Source organism: Medicago truncatula, chromosome 4 (assembly GCF_003473485.1).
Source record: "Medicago truncatula cultivar Jemalong A17 chromosome 4, MtrunA17r5.0-ANR, whole genome shotgun sequence".
Lineage (NCBI taxonomy): Eukaryota > Viridiplantae > Streptophyta > Magnoliopsida > Fabales > Fabaceae > Medicago > Medicago truncatula.
Window position 1 is genome coordinate 41,830,063 of NC_053045.1, and position 25,095 is coordinate 41,855,157.

General features: G+C 31.7%; 3 protein-coding genes and 2 non-coding genes across 5 annotated transcripts; 1 reads left to right on the forward strand and 4 right to left on the reverse strand.

Annotated features, from left to right (window-relative positions):
* Positions 1–34: 34 nt before the first annotated feature.
* Positions 35–106, forward strand: TRNAT-UGU (transfer RNA threonine (anticodon UGU)). Its single transcript has one exon. It is a non-coding gene; the product is annotated as a tRNA-Thr (tRNA).
* A 55-nt stretch (positions 107–161) lies between these two features.
* TRNAA-AGC (transfer RNA alanine (anticodon AGC)) lies at positions 162–234 on the reverse strand. The gene has a single exon. It is a non-coding gene; the product is annotated as a tRNA-Ala (tRNA).
* A 681-nt stretch (positions 235–915) lies between these two features.
* On the reverse strand, positions 916–5,330 carry LOC11439584 (uncharacterized). Its single transcript, XM_003607953.4, has 7 exons — positions 4,832–5,330; positions 3,197–3,254; positions 2,785–2,865; positions 2,639–2,674; positions 2,302–2,541; positions 2,061–2,202; positions 916–1,971 (listed from the first exon to the last, which is right to left on the reverse strand). Exons 1-7 carry the CDS (start codon positions 5,023–5,025, stop codon positions 1,490–1,492), a joined length of 1,233 nt encoding a protein of 410 aa, XP_003608001.1. The 5' UTR covers positions 5,026–5,330; the 3' UTR covers positions 916–1,489.
* Positions 5,331–8,558: 3,228 nt separating this feature from the next.
* On the reverse strand, positions 8,559–9,494 carry LOC11446955 (putative ubiquitin-conjugating enzyme E2 38). The gene has a single exon (XM_003607955.2). It carries the CDS (start codon positions 9,492–9,494, stop codon positions 8,559–8,561), a length of 936 nt encoding a protein of 311 aa, XP_003608003.2.
* A 6,021-nt stretch (positions 9,495–15,515) lies between these two features.
* Positions 15,516–17,037, reverse strand: LOC11446956 (cyclin-dependent kinase inhibitor 7). Its single transcript, XM_003607956.4, has 4 exons — positions 16,670–17,037; positions 16,470–16,528; positions 16,310–16,375; positions 15,516–16,141 (listed from the first exon to the last, which is right to left on the reverse strand). Exons 1-4 carry the CDS (start codon positions 16,937–16,939, stop codon positions 16,075–16,077), a joined length of 462 nt encoding a protein of 153 aa, XP_003608004.1. The 5' UTR covers positions 16,940–17,037; the 3' UTR covers positions 15,516–16,074.
* Between the last annotated feature and the right edge of the window lie 8,058 nt (positions 17,038–25,095).

The following is a 25,095-nucleotide window of genomic DNA, read 5'->3' on the forward strand; positions in this document are numbered from 1 at the left end:
TATAAATAAATCAGTATGTAATTTATCAGCAAGAGCCCTTATAGCTCAGTGGTAGAGCGTCAGTCTTGTAAACTGAAGGTCCGTAGTTCGATCCTGCGTGAGGGCACTTTTTATAACTTTTGTTTTCAATTTTTTGTTAAAAAGAAAAAAATTTCAAAAAGTGGAGATGCGGGGTATCGATCCCCGTACCTCTCGCATGCTAAGCGAGCGCTCTACCATCTGAGCTACATCCCCATTTTGTAATATTAATGTATATTTACATATATGACCAATTAAATAACCAAACCATCAATTCAAATGCTCAGTTTGTCTCATTAGTCATCACCACTGCTGGCGGCTGCAGTTATCTGCATAAATCTAGAAATGGTTTTTGTAAGTTGTACTCCAAAACTATTTTTAGATCTATGCAGGGTGCATAAGGATTTCCTTATGCATCATAACCGCACCCGTTCGAATATGGGGGTGTTGTCATTTGATTGTGTGTGATGCTAGTTTGTCATATTGACTAAGCTAAAAAAATAAACCTTCCCAAATTATGTCATTATGGTAAAAAAGATTGTTAAAATTTCAAGATACTGCTAAAGCATTAATGCCTCTCTCTGTTTTTTTTTTTTATATATATATAACCACTTGAGCGTTAATGTATCTTTTTCTGTTATACTGTTTTATTATTTATTACAATATTTTTAATAAAATATATTGTTTTTTGGTGTACACGGGAGGCAATGAGGTTTGTGAAATAGTGTTAAAGTGACATATTTGGAGAGAGTAGTTTCATTGACTGACAACATTAATCTCATTTAGCTCTAAAAAACCAACATTAATCTCATTACCTAAAACTTCTCGAATTAGTAAAAGTTCTGTTCACAAAATGTTTGAGCAACCATACGCCATATCAACTTCTGCCAAACAATACAAACAAAGTAAAACACCGGAATATTCTGCTTTTCTTACATGTTAGACATGTCTAATTTACAATTTTTAAGCCTTAAACATGGCCTATTTATTCCCACAGATATATACAGACACAAAGATTTTCATGTTCTAACTATATATATACCTCACCTCAGAATTGTCAAAAAGAAAATTATAAATATCTCAGTATATCTTTTTCCATTTCAAACAATTATATTACCTATGGAGTAGTTACCTTAGTCAAACATCACCCAGTTTATTTCTAACAGTAAGTAATCAACCACTCCCCTTCCTGAGTGACAACAATTATAACTTATGATCACCTGTTTATATCTACGGCAATCAAATCTGATGGAACTCAAACGATCTTTATCCATATCAATCTTCACATTCAACTACAGAACCGATAGTTGAATCACCGCAACCATTGCACTGCCAGATACGATACAACGGCCGGCCCACTGTTGCACCAAAATCTATCATATTCATATCCTCCTTTGTCTCGTAAAATTCACGATGCTTCAAACAAAATTACCACAAAGTATCTTCTCAAGTCAGATTTAAGAGAGCACATTCATAACCTAGAGCGACCAATGCGTTTAATTCCTCTAAAAGGTGACACACGTGACCTCCCATTTCGATTCCCACAAAATTTCACATCATCCCAACCTTCAACATTCTTTGGAACACAAACGTCAAAAAGAAATTGCCCAAGGACACTATGAGCGCTGATGCTTGGGAAGCTGGGAGCACAAACAGGTTCTTCTTTCTGTTCGTCCCGTGGAATCACAGATTCTCTATCATTGTTGTTATGTCCTGCTGAACTAGGCAAAAAGAAGTGGTCACTTGGTCCCACTGCAACTCTTCTAAAACTCTCATTTGAATTAATTGCAACTTTCTGCAGGTCACAGATTAACTCAGATATCTCGTCGTGCATACCATCGATACCAGTCCTTTCTTGTTCAAGTATCACTTTTCGTGAATACGTTGACACGGCCTTCTCCAATAAATGGCTCACAGCAGCTCTGTATTGGATTGGATGATGTTCATAATGACCTGAATGAGATAATAATAACTATTATGATAACTCTGTTAAACTCGTTCAAGCTTGCCAGAACATAATTTAACATGGGTCTCAGACTTACCAACGTGAGATGAGCTTCTCAGATTTACAAGATTGACATCAGCGTTGAGATTGCGTAATCGTTGAGCAAAATCATAGATACTTTGATATCTCACAAGTTCATCATTCTCCGAACATAAAATGAGAAATGGAGCCCCAAAATTCTGAAGACAACAAAGAAATTAGGTTTAATTTACGAAAGTAAAAAATAAAAACAGAAACATGGCACTAAACATTCCAGATAGTCAAGATAGATTACTTACAACAGAAGAATATAAAGCCTGCCAATGATCAGCTGATTGAGATTCAAATCTAGTCAAGTATAAAGCATCCAAACCAGATGCAACAGACTTTGCTACCCAAGAAACAAGCTTTGATGGTCCGGGCACTTTTGCAATGGAAGGGTGTAGAGAAAAGCGGAAGCCAAAATCACTTGTAACATCTAGTGGACCAGAATCATATATATGTCCAGAAACACAGTTCCTAAACAATTGACAGTCATGCTACGAAATAACAAAAGAATTAATAAATTCCACAATGGCCGCGATGTCGAAAACCACATCAATTGAAGTAGAAAGTGAGGTTTGAAAATTGCATTACCAAGTTGAGTGGAGCTGTGCATCTTCCTTCACTAAGCTGCATTTGTATGGAAATCAATTATAGTAGGCATTTCTACCCCAAAAGACATACACAACTTCAAATAATATTCTTCATACCAAAGATAAAAATTGGATGACTGAAATTACCTGAAATAATTTGTACAGACAAGCTTTCGACCCAGCAGAAAAAGAAGCAAACACAACAGGACATGGCCTGGTCCTTAGCACCTGCGTAACCCAAAGCAACCTTTTCACTTAAACCTATGACTATGACACAGCTAAGAATTGGTACCCAGAGAATTGGGGTCACAGAATAACTAATTGGGTTATGCTAACAAGTGCCAGGATTCAAAAGAGGAAATGATCTATAAATTTTATGTAGAAATAGTTCTTTTTTTAAGTTTCAATGCGTTAAAAACACAATTTCCAAAAAAAAGTTTCTTCTTTTGACTTCTAAACAAGTACTCCAAGGGCACTTGTTAGCATTTCCCTAATTAATTGTAAATTGACAAGAGCATTGCTATAAATCTTGGCATGTTTTGAAAATTTCGAAACTAACCTCGATAAGTTCATCAAAAACATAAAATGCCAATGGCACTGCACTTTCCTCATTGAACCTGGATGAAGAGAAAATTGTGATATAAAAATTCCATCAGTATTGTACACCAAACCAATGAGTCAAGGCTAGTACAAATTTAATACGGTGGTGACCTTATTCAAAAAAATAACATGTAACCAATAGATACTTAGTTGGTTATGAATTGAGCGCGCATAAGTATTTGTCAGAACAGATTTAGGATAGCAAAACACCAAGCTACATAAAACTTACAAGTATATTGATAGGACACCTGGGCCTATAGCCCATGGTGAGCTAAGCAATGGGGCAAACCATCACGAGCCAGCTTCTGGAAGGTTTGCACGAAGGGAAAAAAGGTGGGGCAAGGGGGGAGAGGATGAGTTAGTTAGTGAGGTGTGCACCAATCTCATGTGAGGGAGTTGGGTAGTGGAAAGGGACATTCTGAATATTTTTAGAGTTGGCTAGGGGAATATTTTCTCTGGTTTAGGAGCATTTAGCTCTGGTTAGAAGTTCTCAAAACTCTGGCTTATCCCTTCCTTTTTTATTTTCCACCACTGTAGAGCTCTTGAGCTCATCTTTACTATTCAATAATACATAGTTTCATACGTTTATTTTCACTGTTTCGATCATATACTAATATGCTCTTGCGAGATAATAGTAAAAATAACCTTGTCATTCCAAATATCATTAACTTAACTAGGGAAGTAGAACATTTTTTTTCTTGAAATCGAACTATTTGAGCTTTGTCATAGAGCACTTCAACCAGAAATTGAAGCAGCTAAATAAATGTAATATGTTGAGAAATGCATATTCAGGCTAGTCTCTTACATTCCTATAGGGATAAAAATGAAATCACAAACCCTCCACAAGTGTTCCAGCTGAATCCATGGCTGTCTTACAAGATTGAACGCTATATTTTGGTATGAATTAAATACTTAAAAGAAACAATTTTCAACCTCTCCAACCTACCCATATTCTTAATTTCACAAGTCTGTATAAGCTACACATACATTACTAACCCACCCAATTTTTGGAGTAACTTTATAATTCTATTCTCAACAAACGGTCCCCTGTTCAAGTTGCCAAAGCAGACGGGCATATAGTTTCTACTTTCTACCACTTATCTATTAACTTCGCAAATTTCACTTCTCTTCTTTGTAATTCTCAACCAGACAACTAATGCTAAGAAAAGGTGCCAGCATACGATCAAACGTTTGACATTAAATATCATTATGCTAATTTCACATGCAAAGCATCATCCAAGGCAATTTTTTGTTGCTATAATCATTCCACACGCTTAAGGCAAAGTAAAACCCAAAACACTTAACTAGAAGGATTAAAATAACCTCCAAAATATAGTAATTCTGATCGATAATCCAAAGAACAGTATCAGTAATAAAAAACGTATATGATTATACTTTCAATGACCAAAAAATACTAAACAAAGATTATTATTTTAGTCTAAACTTTACAAGAAAGCTCTGATTTTTACAAAATTCCATCTACAAGTAACACCAAACCCATCAATCTATCAAGCTCTAAATCCAATAATTCCATTCCATGGCCAACGAAATTGGAAAAAAAAAATGATCTAGAAGCTAGAAAATAGAAACTTACGCGGATAGATAATGAGCATAACAAACAAGAGAATTCCAACCCAAAGAAGAGTAAAGGTCAACGAATTCTCGTAACAGGTTTTGTGGAACTGAAACCCAAGCAAAGATTACAACGATTCCTTTGAAATCAGTGTCATGTTTTCTTCCCCAGTAGATGTTACCGCCTCGTACGGCACAACCTTCAACTCCACGCATAGCGATGAGATGAGATTGACCCAGTAAGCGAAACACGTGAATTTCAGCTGAGAAATTCAAAAGTTTGAAGCTTTTTTTTTTTATGGTCAATCCAAAAATAACAGTGATGGTTTTGAATCTGAAAAAGATTGTGTTGTTGTTGTTGAGATTAGAATAATATTTAGATTTAATTTAATTATTATGAGTAATAAAGAATAAGAATGAATATAAAAAATGGTGGGTGATGGGTGATGCTGAGTAGACACTGGATATCCAAATTGGCCTTTAGTTTTAGGGATTCGTGTGTTTTTTTGGATTTTAGATTGAGTTCAATTCAAGGTGATGGAAACTGCTTAAGCCTTCATTATTGTAGATGACCGACCCCACATCTCATTTCAGATTCATGATCATGCACCTTCTCTTTCGAGTCACACAATAATGGACCCGGCTCATGAGAGCAACACACATTTGAGACATCGATTGTCGTTTGATTAAGATTGGACGGTCTATATTTGAGTTTGGTATTTTGAATAATAAAACAAACATTACAATTAGCATTTTTTTACTATCCAACAAAGTGATCCTTAACTTTCGGTTTATTAATCAACTATAAACATATTCTTTTGAAATCAAGTGGATTTATTCATAGTTGTTGAATCGAGTAATCTACAACTAGACGTTGTGATGTAAGATATGGTATTCACATGTATAATATTGCAATAAGGCGACATTTTTGTAATGTTAATTTGTCCTAATACGTTAGGTGACCTCTTTGCCATATATACCTGTCCAACCTGAAGATTAGCCTGAGTGTATGGATCATTCACCAGTAGGTGCCTCATAAGGTTAGTTATGACAAAAATACTAGGCTCGAAATTATAAGAAACCTTTATGTATATGTATCGACTGAACCTATTAAGGTCTTATCCAAGCAATGATCGACTAAATTTGTTAGACTGGAGTAGAAGAAGGTACCTTCATTCTCTTAAACTCCTCATGGGGTATATGTGATATAATTATCGCCATAATAAGTTTGTTTCGTCTCCAACTTCTTGTCTTGTTGAACCTCGTTATGTACCTTGAGTTTAAAAATGTCAGCAAGTTCTCGAGAGACTTGATCGATGATGGCACATATACTTATGTCAATATCTTGGCTAATGAAAGATATTAACATTACTACTATAGTCTCAGGTGGATCAATTAATGGTGCCTCAAAAACACTAGGAGGAGCCTCATATGTTGGCATTTCTAAAGTCTGTAAAGTCTCATTTCGGTCTTTGTTGGTCTAGCCTTTTTTATGTTGATGATGACAGTTGATCCATACTGCCAAAACATTTTCCAAATCTTAAATACATACACCAAACATAATCTTCAACTAAAGAACTGATTTTTTCAATGGTAAAAAGTCGTATTGTCCCACAGGGCGTGCCAAATTTATTGATGGAGCTAGAAATTAGTCAAAGAGTCGTTTGATTTCTCAAATTTGATTCCATTTCTTCAAACAATTGACATTGAGGAAGAAAGACGCGGTTCCTTATTTTCTCTAGTAGAACATTAAGTATGGTTGTTTTTGAGTTTTTACTAAACTAAGAAATGCATTTAAAGTAAAGATAAATATTGAATAATAAAGGAATAAAAAATGGTGAAAATATCATGTGTTTGATTGATCATATGTTTTATGTTGTACCAAGTAGGTATTTATATGCAAAACTATTTCCATTAGCCGAAACAATATGAACCACAATGTCTAGTCTCACTCGACTACTTTCGCCGATAATGTGTTACTTTTCCTCATTGAAGGGTTCATGACACCCCACATTTGATTGTCAACTCCCCACTTTACGATATGATCCCTTGACAAGATCCATAATGCGCAACTTCCACGACATGGTTCCTTACTTTTTTTTCTCCGTGTAGTTAGTGGCGCTGTAAACATTGAGTGTAGGTTGGATGCCTCATTATCCAATTCTACTGAGCTTTAACTTAGATTGATGTCTTCAAAACTTATGTACTAGTCAGTATGTTTGAGAAAGAATCATATATATCTTTAACTTGGTTGTTATATATAGCCTTTGTCTAACCTTCCATCAATTGAGAGGAAACACGCCTATCCGCCTTAATCATATATCTACCGATGTTTGCTAACAAGATAATTGTTTTTAGGTATAAATAGAGGCCATAAAAGATCAAAATTCGAATACAATAAGAAACTTGCAAAATAAGTTTTTAAATGTAGTTAGGAAGATACGATAAATATGAGATTTGTTCTCTTTATTCGGACGTTCATTTCATTATGTAAGATTGCATATTATATCACACATCCTCCCTTAAAAGGATAAACATGTTATTGATTGTTTGATTGATGTATGTAACTCACTCTTAGTAGTAATAATAATACCATTCTCATACACAATTTTTTTCGATTACTTTTCTCCATATTTTTTATACTTGGTACTTGTTCTTGTATTTACACAACTTTATTCGACTTTGAGTATTTCTTGCACTGTCAGCGTAGACTCAAGAGAATAAACCTATAATTTTTTTTTTAAAAGGTGAATAAACCTATAAACTTAGAATCCAACAAAGATCTAATTTGAATCTTTAATTGGTGATCAATTTCATTTGTTGATGAGATATTTAATTCCCTTTCATCACTATATAGTATAATTTCAAAACAAGATTATATACATGTTTATATTCTTCAAAGACCGTATTTACTAGAGAAATACTTGCATAGAAACGTACATAACATGTGGCACTTACAAACATCCAATGAAATCATGACAGGTCATAAAAGCTTAAAAAATTATTAAAATGTTAAAATTAAATAAAAATGAGTTTTCTTTCTCTTCTCTTTGCTTAAACCTGTGGAATAATTCTAGAAACTCCAAACTTCTCTTGTTGTTTAAATTGTGAAGATGGTTATGGCTCATCGACTACTCATTGCAACACCATAATTAACGGATCCAAATCATGCGGAGATTGTTTCTAAACCATGCTGTATTGGGTGTTATTGCAATCCAATCGAGCAATGGGTCAAATTATATTAAAATAGTTAGTTTTAATAACTTTGCATTTGGAAATTCAAATCTCTTGAAATGTTGAAATTTTCTCTTCCATGAGTTGAGATATGGTGGCTGAATGTTTTTTTAAGGTTGATGAACATGTTCCTAGATTTTCACAAACACTATTAAAGAAATATAAAACAAGAACATAGATTCAGTTTATGAGCGATTCAAAATAAGACATGATCTATACCACGTTGCAAAAGGATGACGATGGTTCTGTTTCTATTTTCATTTTTTTTTATATAATGATATGTCACGATTTCATTGGATGTTTGTAAGTGCCACATGTTATGTACGTTTCCATGTAAAAATTTCTCATTTACTTTAGTCATAAATTGAAACCAGAAACATTTCATTATAAATTGAAACTAGAAAAATTTCATACTCGAAAGAGACTTGAGAGAAACAAACTTCACCATATGAAAATAAAACAAGAAGAGATTTGAATAATTAAAAAATAACCATGATCATGCATGCAGTTAGTTATTAGGTACTCTCCTTCTTCCATCCCAAAGCTTGTTTGATCATTGCCATTGCTTTCTCGCAGATTCCACTCCCAGCATTGACTTGTACTTCAAACTCCAAGTCATGATGGAAAGTTTCCAACGAAGCACCACACTCCTTAAACTTTGTATACAAACGGCGGTAAGCACTCCGTAACGACACCTGAAAAGACTCCCTAACCTCAATAACCGTCGAAGAATTGTCGCGGTTGCTGCTGCTGTCCATGGTGTTGTAACCATAATACCCAACCCTCACGTGCCCATTCACGTACTCTTTACACGCAGCGAGAAGAACATGTCCTCGTTCACGAAAGTGTTCCTTAACAAATACTTCAAAATTCTTTGGCGGTGTCCGAATGATCAAATATGCAGCGTGACACGTTTTAACAAAAACATCTTCATTGTATGTAAATGACTTGGTTTCATGGAAAGAACGTTTGAATATACGGTAAAAAGGCTCGTTAAAAAGTGGGCACTCGTTAAGTACAAGTGCTTGAATAGAGACCAAAAGCTGAAGAAGTGTAGACCTAGTTGGGTCCCACTTCTCGCCCTTTGTACTAGGCCATGTGTTGAGAAGGCTTAAGCAAACGGTGCCGTCAGGGTAAAGATTAGGGTTTAAGCTGTACCCGAAAGAGTGATAGTGAATCTTTGGTGGACTGTTTGGGTAATCGTCAGGGAATTGAATGTCAAAGAAGAACAGACCGTCGTGATAAGGTGTACCGGCTGCGCTGACGATAACGGCACGGAGTAAATCGATGCGGGTTTCATATGCTTTGACGTAGATGGAATCGGGGAGATTGTTTTCGAGAATTTTCCACTCTTTCATGATTCGTTTGTAGAGGGCGCTTTTTGTATCTCTGAAGCAGTTTCCACTGATGTTGTGGCTGAGGAATTTGTGATCTGAATCGTCTGAAACCATTTCGAAGGTGTTCTTTTTTTCCATCTTAATTTTCCCCTTTTTCTTTGATTCTCAATTCTCTTGATCTGTTTTGATTCTCAATTCTGAACTCAATAGTGTTGTGTGTTCTCGTATTTTTTGACCTAATCTTTCCGTATATTCAGTTCAGTTTTATGTTATTCGGCTATTAGTTAAAGGCAAACACTTTTTTCCACGAACTTACTGTAAGTCAACGAAAACCAAGAATTGCACCAATAATATATATCTACTATTCTACGACAATATATATGAGGAAAATAGTTTATCCCCGTATCTTTATCTATTAATATCACTAATCTACATATAAGAAAATCAAAATTAATTCCTTAAAAAAAACAAAAAAAAAATCAAAATTAATAGGAACAATATTACATTAATGTTGATAATTTTAAAATAATTGTTAATTTTTAAAGTTTAAGCATATCAACTAGGGGTGGGAATAGATCTGGGTCTATGGTCCGGCCTACTTAAAGCCTGATTCGGCCTAACTCGTTTATTAAATATGTTAGGCTCAAACTTTTTAAAAAGCTCATTATTTAAAATAGGTTAGGCTAACGCTTGTAGAAAAACCTACTAGGCCTATCAAGTCGGTCCATGTATGTGTAATATATATTACATTATATAATACACGCGTATTAACCTCTACAAAATAGATTTGCTAGCTTTACCAAATAGATGTGCTAGCTTTACCAAATAGAAACACTAATAAAGTGGGAGAAAAATAGATGTGCATGCTTTACAAAAAAATTATTGACCTATTAACCTTTTAAAAAAAAGTTTATTATCCTTTTTATAAATATATCAAATGTTATATTTAAAATTGTTACAAATTAGGCTTTTAGACAGACTAATATGCCAGTTCGGGCTTTTAAAAATGTCAGGTTAGTTTTAAAATAAAGCCTTTGACAGACTAATATGCCAGACTTAGCCTTTAGTTTTTTCAACTAGGCCTGACCTATTTAAGGAAAGTCCGGCTCAGCCCGACCTATTCCCACCCCTATTATCAACTTTCTCATATTGGTACATATTAAGATTTTTGAGATATAAATACATAAAATCTGCAACGAGTACAATGCAAATATTTGACAACATTTTGTATATAAAATAAAAAATATTTAATAGAAACATTATATTTGCGTTGATATTTTAAAAATTGTCAAGAGTTTTCAAATCTACTAACAATATATAAAAATCGTTCTCCAACAAAATTTCATAATTGTCCTTATTTAAATATGTGATCTCCTTAATTGTATGTGCTTAACAGTGTTTTAAATATAAAATGAATTTATTTAGTAGATATTTTGAAAATAGTATGAGTTTTTAAAATTTTATCATATTGACTTTCTCAAATATGTATATAAAAATTTGTTTATGCAGATATAAACACATAAAATCTGCAACAAATGAGGTGCAAACGTTGAACGGTGTTTTCATATAAAATAAAAGTTATTTAATAGATACATTACATTAATTTTGATATTTTGAAAAGGGTTATGCTAAATCTTATGCAGAAGAAGTTACTTTTTAAAATTTCAATGTGTTGAATACACAATTTTCAAGAGAAAATTTCTTCTTTGGGCTTCTCAGCATTTCCCTTTTGAAAATAGTCAAGAGTTTTCAAAATTGAATCATATCGACTTTCATATATATGTACATAAAAATTTGTTTTTTGCTTATATAAGCAAATGAAATCAACATCTGATATGAATCATATCTTCTTCTCTTTTTCATCTTCATATCATCTCCATCAAACTTCAACAACAAGAATCCAAAAAAAAATCCAGAAGAAAATGAAGAAAACCTAACGTTTTTGAATTAAGACTAACGGAAAGGACCAAAATGTGTAACGGAGAAAAGTTAAGGGACCAAAATAAATCAAATTTTAATTAAGGGACCAAAGCGATACTACCTAAATAGTTAAGGGACCAAAAATGCAATTTTGCAAAAACAATATTTAATAGATACATTACATTAATAGTGATAATTTTCATTTAATATCTTTAAACAATCTAGTATTTTTTTTTATAATTACCGCAATGTTAGGTTGTTTACTACTTTTCAACGAAAATACAAATTTAATATTTTTTAATTATTTGATTAAGAGAAAACCAATAAATAGGCAAATACCCCTCCAAAATTATAAATATGGCAATTACTCCTGTAATTTGAAAAAAGGCAAAAACTCTTGTAAAATTGTTAAATATTAGTCAATTTGCCCCCTGCATTAGTTATCTTTGTTGGTCAACATAATGTGGTTGTTGGCTGTCTACATGGCATGCCACATCATACGAGGTAATTGCTTTTTTTTTTCTTCCAATTTTTAATTTTTTTTAATTTCTTGTCATTTTTGCACATATTAGCAAATACCCCACCCCACCCCTCAAATTTCAAACTTATGTTCCAAATTCCTAATGAAATTGACAAAAATCAAGCAAATTGGTCAATGTGTGACAAACCATTTTTCTTGTGGTTTAATGGATTTGGTGTAAGGGTTTGATCTTTATGAGTAGCAATAAATTGGAAAAGAATGATATGGATCATATTAAATGTACTTAGAAGAATTACAATTGAAAGGAAAATGTTATGCGTCATTATCATATGTTTGTTGTGTTTTTTTTTATTATCAAAAATTGGTTAAGAAAAGGTTTAAGTCAGTTAAATTTTTTATGGCCGAAAATCAAGGGAGGTGCCGAGGTGTAATTAAGGAAAAGCATTGCTATTATCTAAAAAGTTTTTATCAAGAATTGATCAAGAAAATGTTTAAGCCAATTAAATTGAGTGATGCTATATGTCGTGAGACATATGCTCACGGAAATTTTGAGAAAGCTAATTTTCATATTTCTTTCCTAAAAGTATTATAAAAATAATTGAATCACAGGTCCACCACCGCTACTAATGGCTGCGGTTATGGTGCATAAGGAAATCCTTATGCACCCTGTATAAATTCAGAAATGGTTTTTGTGAGTTGTACTCCAAAACTATTAGATGTACTTAATGGTTTCCAGCACTCTGTATAAATCCCAACCCAATTATACCAAAATCATTTTACTGTGGAAATGGTTTATGTGAGTTGTACTCCAAAACCATTTTTGGATTTATGCAGGGTGCATAATGATTTCCTTATGCACCATAACTGCACCTGCTATTAATATCATTTGATATTCTTCTGGACTAGATCCAAGTATTCTACCATGATTGGTTAGGATTGTGGCACTTCATTGTGAACCTTGTTATCTATTCTTGTTAAATAAAACACACACCATGCTGAACGTTGGAGAAGAGTCCATTTTTGTCGACAATGATAAATGCTATTGAAGGGGTGAAGGTTGTGGAAGAAAAAAGAGAGATAAATTACAGAAGAAGATGCCAATGGTTATATTCAAAAATAAAATTAAAAAGATAGCAATGGGAGAGAAGAACGTAGAAGAGAGAAAAACGCATAAGAGATAAACATACATAAAAAAACAAAAGTGTCGTATCACAACAATCGGGATGCTTTCGTGATAGGAATTTTCGCTATATTTAAGATTATTTTAAATTTTTTTATTGGCCAAAAATTAAGGGAGATAATGAAGTGTAATTAAGAAAAGGTGTCTTCGTTGATTTAGTAAAACAACTAGCATGACTCAAACAATTAGTTAAAAAAAACTAATATAGTAGCACATGGTCAAAAGCACGCAAAAATAACTTTTAAAATATAATATATTTTTTTATTTATAAAAAGACAATAGAAAGTGAAAGGAACCGAATGGAATAAAAAATATTTTACGTTGAATTTAATGTTGGGACTAACGTTAAGTGTGTGAGGAGGGGTGATATTAGCAACATGGAGAGTGGACTAGCATTAGTTAGGTACTATATTGGTTCTTTGGATCAACAAATAAAAAATCTAGAATCGAATCAAATCAGATTGGTTTAGGTCTGTTTGGTTCGGTTTTGAATCGAACCAGATAAAGCCGGATACTTTTTCGTTTTAAATTTTCGGTTTCGTCGGTTTTGTCCGAACCACTTAAACACCTAAAGACAACTTTATATTTGCATAAACCATTTGGAATTTTGGCTAGCCTAGTCCTCAAGAGGTTGAAACATGGGATTTGAAAAAACTCCGACTTATGAATCTGGGTTATACTCGAGTGCCTATACAACTGGATTGTATACTAGTAGTCGAAGGCACGTCGGGTAGATTGAGTCAAAGAATGTAGTTCAGTGCTTTATTATATGATTGTAAAACTATTATGCACTCTTTATCAAACTTTAGGGTAAGTTTCATTAGGATTTAGGAGGCAAGCCAACAATGTAACTTATTTACTAACTCAAGTGGCATTATCATATAGTAGTCGTCAACTCTTTGATTATATTGTATCATGTATTGTGACTATTTTGTTGAATGAAAAAAAAAGTTAAATATTTGTAATTGTAAAAAGAAAAGTTTTTGGCATATATTTCTTATATAAAAACGAGAATATTACTGTATTTTTATTTTCAGTGCTGGTGAAAAAATCCATATGCATCTCTTGTGTGTGTTTTTTAATAAACATGCCTCTCCTGTGTGTTGTGCACTATATTTTAAAATGGCACATCAGATCCAAAGCAAATTAAACCTTGAGATGTTACTCCACCATACCACGTGCAAGTCTTCTACTTTCATCATTTATATATTTTTATTTATTGGTTTTTTGGTTCTATCACAAAAAAAAAAAAAAAAAAAAAAGTAGTATGTTTATGAATACTGGATCAAGGTCTGGAAACTGCACATTTGGTTCCATGATGACATGGTCCATGGATAGTAGTGGTGTTCCAATTTTGGACACGTGTGTAATGATGACAATGTACATGGGAGCTATGAACCTTGTTCCCTTTTGGTTAATTTACCTCGTTTCAACAATTACTCTGCAGTCATATGAAAGCTTTATACTTATTATTACTCTTATTTATCTCAATGATTCATTACGAATATTATGTCACATCTGCAACCGTTAAAAAACAAGAAGTAAAAGAGAGAAAGGAAACATACAGAATTAAAGATTAAAAGCTACTTTTTTATTTACCTAATTGATGAAGCAAGCTACTAGTTAGGTATGCTATATATGTTAAAGACAATAGCACTTGCTAATTTGGCTAGTGGGTATATATTGTCATGTGAACTGTTAAACGTTCGCTTTCAATTAAAGGCATGCAATAGTTTCTTCAGTACCATTAATATTTTTAAGAGATAAACAAACGTACATACTTAGCAAACTTTCTAATAATTGAAGACCAATCCAAAAGACAATATATACAACACTTATAAAATGGTCTAGATTCTCTCATACGCATTATGTTCATTTAAAAAAGTTAACCCTACGGAAAAATTGCTAATAGGAACATGGTCACTAATTAACAAAACAGATCCATAAATTGAAAGATATAGCCTATAGGGTCAGTACACTGATTAAGTCCTTACATATATTAATATGGTATAGGTTGTAGGTTCGGTTGTCATTGTAAGTGGTTGTTAATTTTGTGCATGTTGGTAAGAAGAATAAATATAGCTACTATCTATAATCATTAACTTGCGGGCATAAGATATGAGAATATAGAGTTAACTAGTTATTGATCAAAAAATTAAGAGTTAATTAATTGTAGTTTTATGCAGTCATATTTCTTTATGTGCCAGGCACATGGTCCCTACACTGAGTTGGGGCATCATAACTTGGGATCAAGAGGATATTCCAAATTAGCCTAAAGTTGAGAAAAAGGTAAAATTCTATTCCATACATAAATAAATAAAGATAATTGAAGCTGCGGAAAGCCAAAAAGGAAACGTGCACTAAAAAGGAAGTTACAACAAAAGATACTTTTCATATAAAATTACTACTACTACTAAACTAGTACCAAATAGCAATTGAAGTTGTATCAATATAATTTCCAATGATAATGAATAATGTAAATAGATCAGATCACTCTAACAAAGAACCTATCTAGATGATTAATTCCCTTATTAATTGTACAGGAAACAAGCACTGAAATAGACACAATGCCACTGTAATAATTGATTAACCTGAAGAAAATAACAAGATTCTAAACTTGTACAATTGTATCTATGAGAAAGCTCAGCTGAGATTTGTTGCAGAAAAACTAGCTTTGTTGTATCCAACATAAAGAGAAATTAAGCAGTTATACTATATAATTATATCTGTACAAAAATTTTAACCGTCAACAGCATCACCATCTCTCCATGTTGCACGGTCAATTTCTTTTAACCTTGTGTCAGGTTAGTTTACTTATGCGGTCACCTTGTCTAGTGGGCACCACTACTGCTCACTACTCTCTACAACCCTTGAGCAATAAATTACCGCTTTCACGCATTTGAAACATCGATAACACACATTCAAAATGCTGAGTTTGAATTTAAAACGATTATCGATGTCTTGAATGCGTGAAAACCTATAATCTCTGCTAAGTAAGTACTAACTCTCCCCTTGAGCACACTCCATAACTCTCTCTCTCTCTGACACTAAAACTAAAAATGCACGCACTCTAATTTTTTTCCACTACTCTCTCTATCTCTCATTCAAGACATTCAATGCAAACGAACCCACTCATAACGACCCTCCAACGGCATGTCTCTAACAATATCAAAGTTGTACCTACAAACAACGCAGTAAAGTTGTTGGTTAGTTAGGGTTTGATTCTGCCACTGCACAGGGACAGGGACAGGGAATAGATCACTGCTCACATTCCTTATCTTGTGTCACTCATTTCAAAATAAAAGTTAAAATAATTTATAGCAGGTGGTAGTTTTATTATATACTTACTTCTCAGCAAATCTCTTCCGCTCTTCCCTCTCAAAATTTGCAAAGAATTCATCAATCTCCGCCTCCCTGAATAGGTAGCATTTGATGAGTGACAAATTTTTTTGTTAGAAAATTGAACGTGAAAATAAAGAGAAACTGAAACATAAAATATAAAAATTACCTGAACGATTTTAAATTGTGGTTCGTTTTGTCTACCGTTTCAAAACACTTAGTTTTCAGCTGCAAGATCATCACAGTAATTCACAAATATTAGTAAACTATATAAATAAATTAAATTAAACGAGTTAATTAAAAGAAAAAAAACTGAGGAATTGGAAAAGGGAAACTCATTTCGAGAATACAGAATTTTGAGAAACAAACCTCTGGATCTAACGGTGTAGTGTCGAGCTCCTTAACGTCGTTGGTTTCAGTAACCTTGCCGGAGCTGCAGCAAGTCAACAGCGGAGTGTGATCCGAGCGAAACTCGTCGGAAGCCGACGAAAGAATATTTTCTGCAGCTTCAGCTAGCGAGTTTGGTAGTTGATGCTTCATTTCAGAAGACTGAAACTGCGAAGCAGTGATTTTTCTTTTCTTGGAAATGGAAGTTCCGTTAGCTATAATTGTTGGAGAAGAACGTTTACAATCACTCATTTTTTTTTTGCTATTTTTAGATGAGGGAGAGAGCGAAGTGGAAGAAGAAGGAGCTTAAAAAGAGAGTGTGATCGAATAGAAATGTTAACGAGGGTAATGATTACAATGGACGGTCCAGATTTATTAAATAACTGTAGTAGGGAGGGTCCTTTTTGTCTCCTTGGCAGTAAACGGATCATAGGTGTAAAAAACGTCATTGCCATCATAACTACAAATCCGTTACGGTTCAATGTTTTAATATTGAATTACTCCATTTTCTAACAAAATTACGTAAACTAAAATTGTACTATACTTTAAATCTTTAAGACAGAAAAATGCATATAAACTAAAAAAAAAATTGCATGCATTTTCTGTCGTTTTGTAACACCCCATGTGACATGCTTTCTACAATGATGACTATACACTTTTTTTTACAAGGATGATAATAATACACTGAGCTTTGCAATGCCTATATCTTGTTTGAGCTTCTTTTTCTTTTATTCCTTTTAAGAAAACAAATAAAGCTATTTTCACTTTTTGTAAAAAGAATGAAATCTGTTAAATAATACTGTTTTTAACAAATTTAAAGTTTAAACCTGAAAGGCAATGATTTTGTCAAAAAAAGGGATAGGCAATAGAGAGTTAAAACTAAAAATACACATTGAATTGTGACCCATGCTTGATGATATTGTGATCAACCCTCTTCAAAGTAGGTTTATCCTTAAAGTGTTTGTAGTTAAGTTTTGTTGTGAATAAACTTATGACGATCTTATTTCACGTGTCATGGATATGAGATATCAAGTTTTCACATAGATATAAATATTATGTGTAATATTTATGAATTGACCCACCATGATAATACCACATAATGATTTATGTAAAGTGTGATAAGATAATATCATATTGACAGTGGTGTATGCCACATTTCGACCTGAAATCACTATGATCCTATATGTGTTGGCAATCTGGCTTGCAGAATGTTATTTGCTACTTTAATTCTCTTCGCCGGACGCGCTTAATTAATATGTGCACACGACATTTTCATCATTATAAAAATATGTTGGAGATTATACAAAGAGAGATAGGAATCTTACATCATTATAAAAATATGTTGGAGATTATACAAAGAGAGATAGGAATCTTACCCTCCATCAAATACTTCGTGAGGGGAATGCTTGTGTAGATATTTTAGCAAAATTGGGAGTTAATTTTTTGGATACCTTCGTTATGTTTTATGAACCACTGTCATGTCATTCTTCGGCTTTGTTTGTTAGGTGACACTCTTGGAGTGTGATTTATTTTAGTTGTTTTCTTTTCTTTTATTTCCTTATGTAACAAAAAATAAAAGTAAACATATACTCTTATGTTATAATCATCGAAGGTACAATGAGAAAATAATATTTGAAATCTTCCTTCTAAAAACTTTAAAGATGTTGTTTTTTTTTTACCGTTACTTATGTCTTTTTTTTTAAGGAACCGTTACTTATGTCTTGTCTTATAAGCTCATTTTACTTGAAAAAACCAGTTTGATAACCCCCAATTTTTCATGGACTTAAAACTTATTTTCATTAGCCTATAACATTTTTTTATAAGTTAATTCAAGTAGCTTATAACTTATATTTTTTATTTCCTTTAAAAAAAGACTTATATTTTTTATCTCAATTTTTTTTCCTTGTAATTTTAATTGATACTCTCTCCGTTCCTTTTTAAGTGTCGTTTTAGGGTGAATTTTTTGTTCCTATTTAACTGTTGTTTTGGTATTTTAAGGGTACAATTTTCAATTATACTCTTTATCAATTACTCGTATCTTTTTCTTTGTTTGATTACTCTTATCTTTTTTAATAAAACTAATTAATGCTATATATTTGGAAAACTAAAATTTTTTTTTAAAAACAAAATTTGTTTCTTGTTATCTTCAGATTTAAACAAATGTAAAGAGATAAATATTGTACCACTACCATTGTTGCTCTTTTCTATCTGCTCTACTAAGTTATCTTCATCCCGTGTGGATCTAGCATTGGTTGAAGTCATAGTTGAAGTCTTAATTTTGATTAAAGGAGTTGGAGGAAAGTTAATTTTTTCTTAACTTTTGATTAATGTGAAGTTGGAATAATTTTTATATTGACTTAAATTAATTAAAGAGATGTGCACAATAATATTTAAAAAATTGACAATTGTTTGTTATGAGAGAGTGTGCAAAAAAAATTGTTGGAAAAAAAAGATAGTAAGTAAAAAATGTTTGTTACAATCTTAAAAAAAATGTTTGTTACGAGAAAAATATAACATTAAATTTATTGGAAAGATAGAGTGTAATAAAAAAAATAGAGATATATTGGTGGATTAAATTGAGGGTATAATAGGAAGAAAATATGTAAAAATACACTTTGTTATTTTCGTAGAAATTTTTTAAAACGACACTTAAAAAGGAACGGAGGGAGTAAAAGTTAAGTATTAATTAAATATCTTTTTTTATATCCTTTCATATTTATAAGATAGTTCAACAGTTAATTTTATCAAACATTACAAATTTAATCGACTAACTTATCAACAATTTGTTATAAGAATTGACTAACTTAATTATCAGCAATCTATTATAAGTTTATCCACTATAATCTAACTTATCAATTATTCGTTATTTTTTACCAAATAGAACCTTTATAACAAGATAAATTGCAAGTCAGGAAACACACTAATTATGACCGTTGAAGTTTTTCTTGAGAGATGATGATGGTTGAAGTTATTAAGTTCAAATTCAAATGTTTGCCTGTTGTATCCCAAACTTGTGCTATAGCTAGGTTATTACCATATTATGACGATCCAGTTTAGAGTGAATGAAAACTCTGAGAAGTTCTAGGTTTATCCGGTAGAGATTCTGTAACATCTTAAATCCAAATCAATAAAATAAGCTGGGGCAGCTAGCTCATCTTTTATAACAGCTTTATTACTGGTAGATAGACTAGTAGAAACATAAAAATTCATGGTGAATGAGAGTAGGTAGATTATATCTTTCCGTTGCTTTTATGGAAAGTGTTATGGGTTTGATACAAGAAGCAAAAAAATATCCACTCCATTTCACATCTTAGTTTTTTTATTGACAAATGCTAAGAAATGTCTTCAAAAAAATTATTTTATTTGAGGCGTTCAAATTTTAATATTAGTTTTTATATCTTATTATCAACATCAAGAATTCTAGTTAAGTGAAATATTGCACACTTTACTAGAATTCGAACAATAGTTCGCTATGTTGTGAGAGGGAGTCTAATCCCTTCTACCAGTTTGAATCTTTGTTGGTATTTTCATATCTTCACTATATATATTTTAAAGTTTTATATATATATGAAAAATTAATTGATGTATATTGTATCAAAATATCAATATTTAAAACAAAAGTTTAGAAAGGGAAATTATTATTAAAAAATTCACTTAAGTTGGTCTGATTATGTTGGCTTGAGATTTTGGAATGTGATGCTTTGAAAGTCTCTAATTCGATTTTCATCAGTGTCAATTTCGATAACAAAGAATCAATCAACCGTTTATTCTTAAATTGCAACTTTTTTGACAGTATTTGGCATTCCATTCATAAGTGGTTGGGTATTTCAACGGTTGACCCGGATGATATTCTAGATCATGCACAACAATTTGGAAGTTCTATTGTTATTGGGGAAAAAAATTGGTTTGGTCTATAAGTTATTTGGTTGGCTACTATTTGGATGGTTGGAAGGAACGCAATGTAAGGATTTCTCGTAATATTATTGAGTGCCCGTTGGACTAGCTACTTGAGCGTATTAAACTTCATTTGTGTGGTGGTTGAAATCACATAACACTCTCATTATTTTTATGACTATCATACAAGGTGGTCCAACCTATTAGTCTGTCTTGGTTATTCTACTTTGTAATATTTCATTTTTCTTCTTTTTGGCTAGTTATCTAGCATTATATGGTTATAAACACTTTTATTCTCTTTGAAGCACTCCTTACGAGTCAAAGAGATGTTTTTTTTATTATATCTTTAGGCTTCTTCAAAAAAAAGAATTTAAAATTTATCACTTGAAGTTACAAATCAAGCTCCTCACCAAAAAATATATATCTATTTCTCATTGATGTTTAGATAAATAAATTCTCACATTTGTAAAAAAATAAAAATAATAAGGATGAAAATGATCATTATCAGTTTTCAATATGAATGAATACTATGAATGATAAACGATTTGTAAAACAACATCATAAAACAATCATTTTAATTATATTAATGATGATAGAATTAAATCTTTTTTTTTTTTTACCGAAAGAATTAAATCTTTTTTAGTGACTATAAAATTTCGATTTTAATCTACATAAAAAAATTCTTCAACTTATAGTCTCATAGTATTTTTCGCTAGCAGCTTCGGTCTCTATTCTTAAGTTAATTCATGTACACTTTTTCAATTTTCATATGATTTCATTTTTCCAAACATATGTATTTTTTTTTGGTTACTTTTCCAAACATATGTATAACATTATAAACATGGCCACTGAAATATTTAGAATATCTAAATAGAAATAAATTATATTAAAATGAATTTCTAAGAAACAAAAGTTCAAGAAATATAATAACTAAAATATAATAACTAAGGTAAAGATAATCTCATAGTTTTCATTTTCACATGGAGGAAATTTATGAGGGTTGTTGTAGCTATATACGAAGTTTCTGATTAAGAATAAGACACATAAATTTTTAGATTTGGTTGGACGGTCATATAGATATATGGAATAATATTCTTCAATCTACATTCGTACCAGTTTTTTATTAAGAATAACACACTAATTGATTGATTAATAAATGATCCTGAATTTTTTAAAGGTAGTCTATACCTCACTTTTTTATGGATGCAACACTTTGATAATTATTATAGGAAAAAATCTATTTTCTAAGTTTATTGAATAAAGACCACAATAAAGACATTAAAAGATGGAAAATGATAACAAGAAGTGTTTTAAAACCCGGACCGACCCAGCCGGTTGGACCGGTCAGACCAGGAATCGGAGAGTGCAACCGTTCGGGTAAGCTTCTGGACCGGATATACAATTAGTCTGCTGAAACTCAGTGTGACCGGCCGGGTCAATGGGTGAACCGCTGAACTAGTTTAACCCACCTGACCCGACCCATTTTTTTTTAAAAAAAAAAGACAAGGCATATATAAAGTTATGAAGATGATGAATATGGATATCAAGACTATGATAATTTGACTCCATGGACATAAATAGTTTATTGATTAGTGAATTGTTATAACTTATTTGCGTATCTGTGTTTTGTTGACTATGTTTACAACTTACTTAGGTTTGTTAGTCTATTATTTTTTGTTGACTATGTTCAAAACTTACTTAGGTTTGTAAGTCTGTACATATTATGATTTCCAACAATGTTTAGAACATACTATATGTTTTAATTTTAAAAGATGGAATCTAAATTAGAACTTATTTGTGAGGTTTTTTATGCAGAACTATTGTTTAATGTATGAGTTCATTTGAATTTGGATTGAAATTGAATTGTGCTGCAGTTAAGAAATTAACTTGCAAACTTGCAGCTGTTATTCATGTACGAACTTTAAATAGAAAAAAAAATGGCAGATTTTTTTATCAAAATTTCATTTATAATGTAATTTTTGAGCATAAATATTTTTATCAATAGTCATGCGGTCCGATCAATGACCCAGTGCTTTGACTGGGTCGATCACCGATCCGGGTTTTAAAACATTGCTATAAAGACATTCGTTAGAAAGTCCAACGAAAAATTATTATCTCTAAAATCGTATGTATATTCAATAAATTAAAAATTAAAAATGTAGTTTTTTTTTTCTTTCTTAAACTTATCATTTATTTTTTTTATCTCATCTCAACGGAATGGGTAGAAAGTAACCGTGACTTTAAATAGTCATTCCTAGTTTACGTGGCTTATGTCGAAGTTTTCTGTACACTTGTGGTAATACTAAATGAGGGATTTGGATGAGGGTCGATCTAACTCCATTCAAGGTGCTACTGCTGCAAATTTATTGCTCTGTGTTGAATTGGTTGTGAAATTAACTTAGTAAAAACAACAATTTAACTTGGTTGTTGAGGAGAAAATATAATTTTGATCCAATTCGTTCATGGGACTTTATTATATGATGTTAAATTGTTGCATGAATCAATCCATCTATCCTTCAATCTTGCCCTTGAATAAAAATTTAGGTATTTAACTTTTATACAAAATCAATCATGTAGCAGTAGCACTTTATAAACTTGACTACTTTTAAAATTGTTTTACATTCGAAACAACAATTTATAAACTTTTTACAAATTGACTTTACTACTTTTTATCACTATCTAACACAAAATTTTTATTTTTGTTCCTTTATCCAATACTCCATATTTCTATTACAGAACTTGAAAATTGTTAAATTAAACCTTTGAAAATCTCAAAATATCCAAAGTTTATGACATGCAATCATTTTTCTTAGGGATGACATGCAATCATTTGATAAACAAAATTGAAGCGAGGGACAGACAATAATTAGTTGAATTAGAGGGGCTATTTATATTTTATATGGATTATTTTGGAGAATTAAATATATCTATCTTTTAGAAAAAGTTTTCAAATTATGAACTATTCTTATGATCTACAATATTTTTTTTACAAGTATAAACTACAATATTATGGAAGACTAAAATTAACATTAAAATTTTATACAGATTAAACTTGAAAATTTGTGATTTTGTAGGAACTAACGACATATTTAACCCAATAATAAATTTATTTTAAATGACAAATGTATGCTCGTTAAACTCTTACTAGATGTACAAAGTGAAAATTTTGCGGCTAACTAAAATTGCTTCTATAAAGCGTGTTTGTTTCTAAAATCCCTCATGAAACTTAAAAAAGTCAATGGAGCGAAAGTTCATTGGTTGGTTGGTTTGGCTCCTCTAATTGTAGGTTCATTTTTTCTTCTATATTTCATTGTCCAACATGCTAAACCTACATTTAAGGTTAAAGTGAGTATTGTTTGAGTTCCTAAATATTCATTTTTTTTAGGGAAGTTCTTAATATTGTTGAACGTCAAAGTAAAATGGTTAATGATATATATTTAAGTATGAATTGTTTGGGAGAATTCAATTTAAATTATAGAAGAAACCGTTTTTGATCTTCTTTTCAAACCGAATTTAGATTTTAAAATTCAAATGTATAATAGTTTACGCATTTTGTACCATCGAATTATAAAATCTAACACATACAGTAATGACAAAAAATTAAGTGTGTTTAAAGCCTAGTGAATTAGATTATAGAATTTTAACACAAACAAAATGACAAAAACTATCGGATTCTAAAATTTGAACGTGTAAAATATGTAAATTACGTGTTTAGATTATAGAATTCAAACCAGTAGAACACATGATTTTTTTATGTGGTTTAGAATGCACCGACATTTTGTGTGGTCTAACACGCTCCAACAATTTTTTTTGTCTACGGCACAAATAAACTTCTATAAATTGATGTTTGTTCATTTTCATTCACACCACAAAACAATGAATTGTTACCCGCTCGAAATAAACTCAAACCTACTTGCAATTTACTACAACAAGGAGAAACACAATTTAGGATCAATGTTGATGTTATACACCTTTGATTTGAAGGACTAAGTTGACTAAATGAATAGCCGTCTCAACTACGACAATACAAGAATGGTAGCCAGTGTTGAATATCATTGTATGTTAATCGACACAGATGAACATGTTCGGTTTACCAAGATACAACTTTAAGATGACGATGATACGAGAATCATGTTCTCTATATTTGATCAATTTAGTTTTAAAAGACCGGTCGAGTTAGGCGCTATCTTGGTAGGACATGTTCATGCTTATAGGATAAGTTTAATTCATCCTAGAGACATTTGGTTAATGTCTTGCATTTTTGTAGTTAATGATTAAAAAAGTGGTTGACAACACATAATTTCATATGGTGGTTAAACCATTACCTTGATTGGACATCTATCTGTAATAGGGGTCTCAGCATATGGCCACTTTTTGTTTTGTAACTTAAGATTATTATGATGTAACTTATACTCTTTCAGCTGATTTTTTTGGCATTTATTGTGTTGATTTTCCAGGCTTTCAGTAATATATTCCATTTTATCTTCTTAAAAGAAAAGAAAAAACTACACAAA

Coding starts and splice junctions, on each gene's coding strand:
- LOC11439584 (XM_003607953.4), bottom strand. CDS start 5,025: ATGCGTGGAGTTGAAGGTTGTGCCGTACGAGGCGGTAACATCTACTGG. Junction 2,542..2,638: donor GCACAGCTCCACTCAACTTG/GTAATGCAATTT, acceptor GTTATTTCGTAG/CATGACTGTCAATTGTTTAG. Junction 1,972..2,060: donor GAGAAGCTCATCTCACGTTG/GTAAGTCTGAGA, acceptor TATCTCATTCAG/GTCATTATGAACATCATCCA.
- LOC11446955 (XM_003607955.2), bottom strand. CDS start 9,494: ATGGTTTCAGACGATTCAGATCACAAATTCCTCAGCCACAACATCAGT.
- LOC11446956 (XM_003607956.4), bottom strand. CDS start 16,939: ATGAGTGATTGTAAACGTTCTTCTCCAACAATTATAGCTAACGGAACT. Junction 16,376..16,469: donor CACAATTTAAAATCGTTCAG/GTAATTTTTATA, acceptor CTACCTATTCAG/GGAGGCGGAGATTGATGAAT. Junction 16,142..16,309: donor CGGAAGAGATTTGCTGAGAA/GTAAGTATATAA, acceptor CGTTGTTTGTAG/GTACAACTTTGATATTGTTA.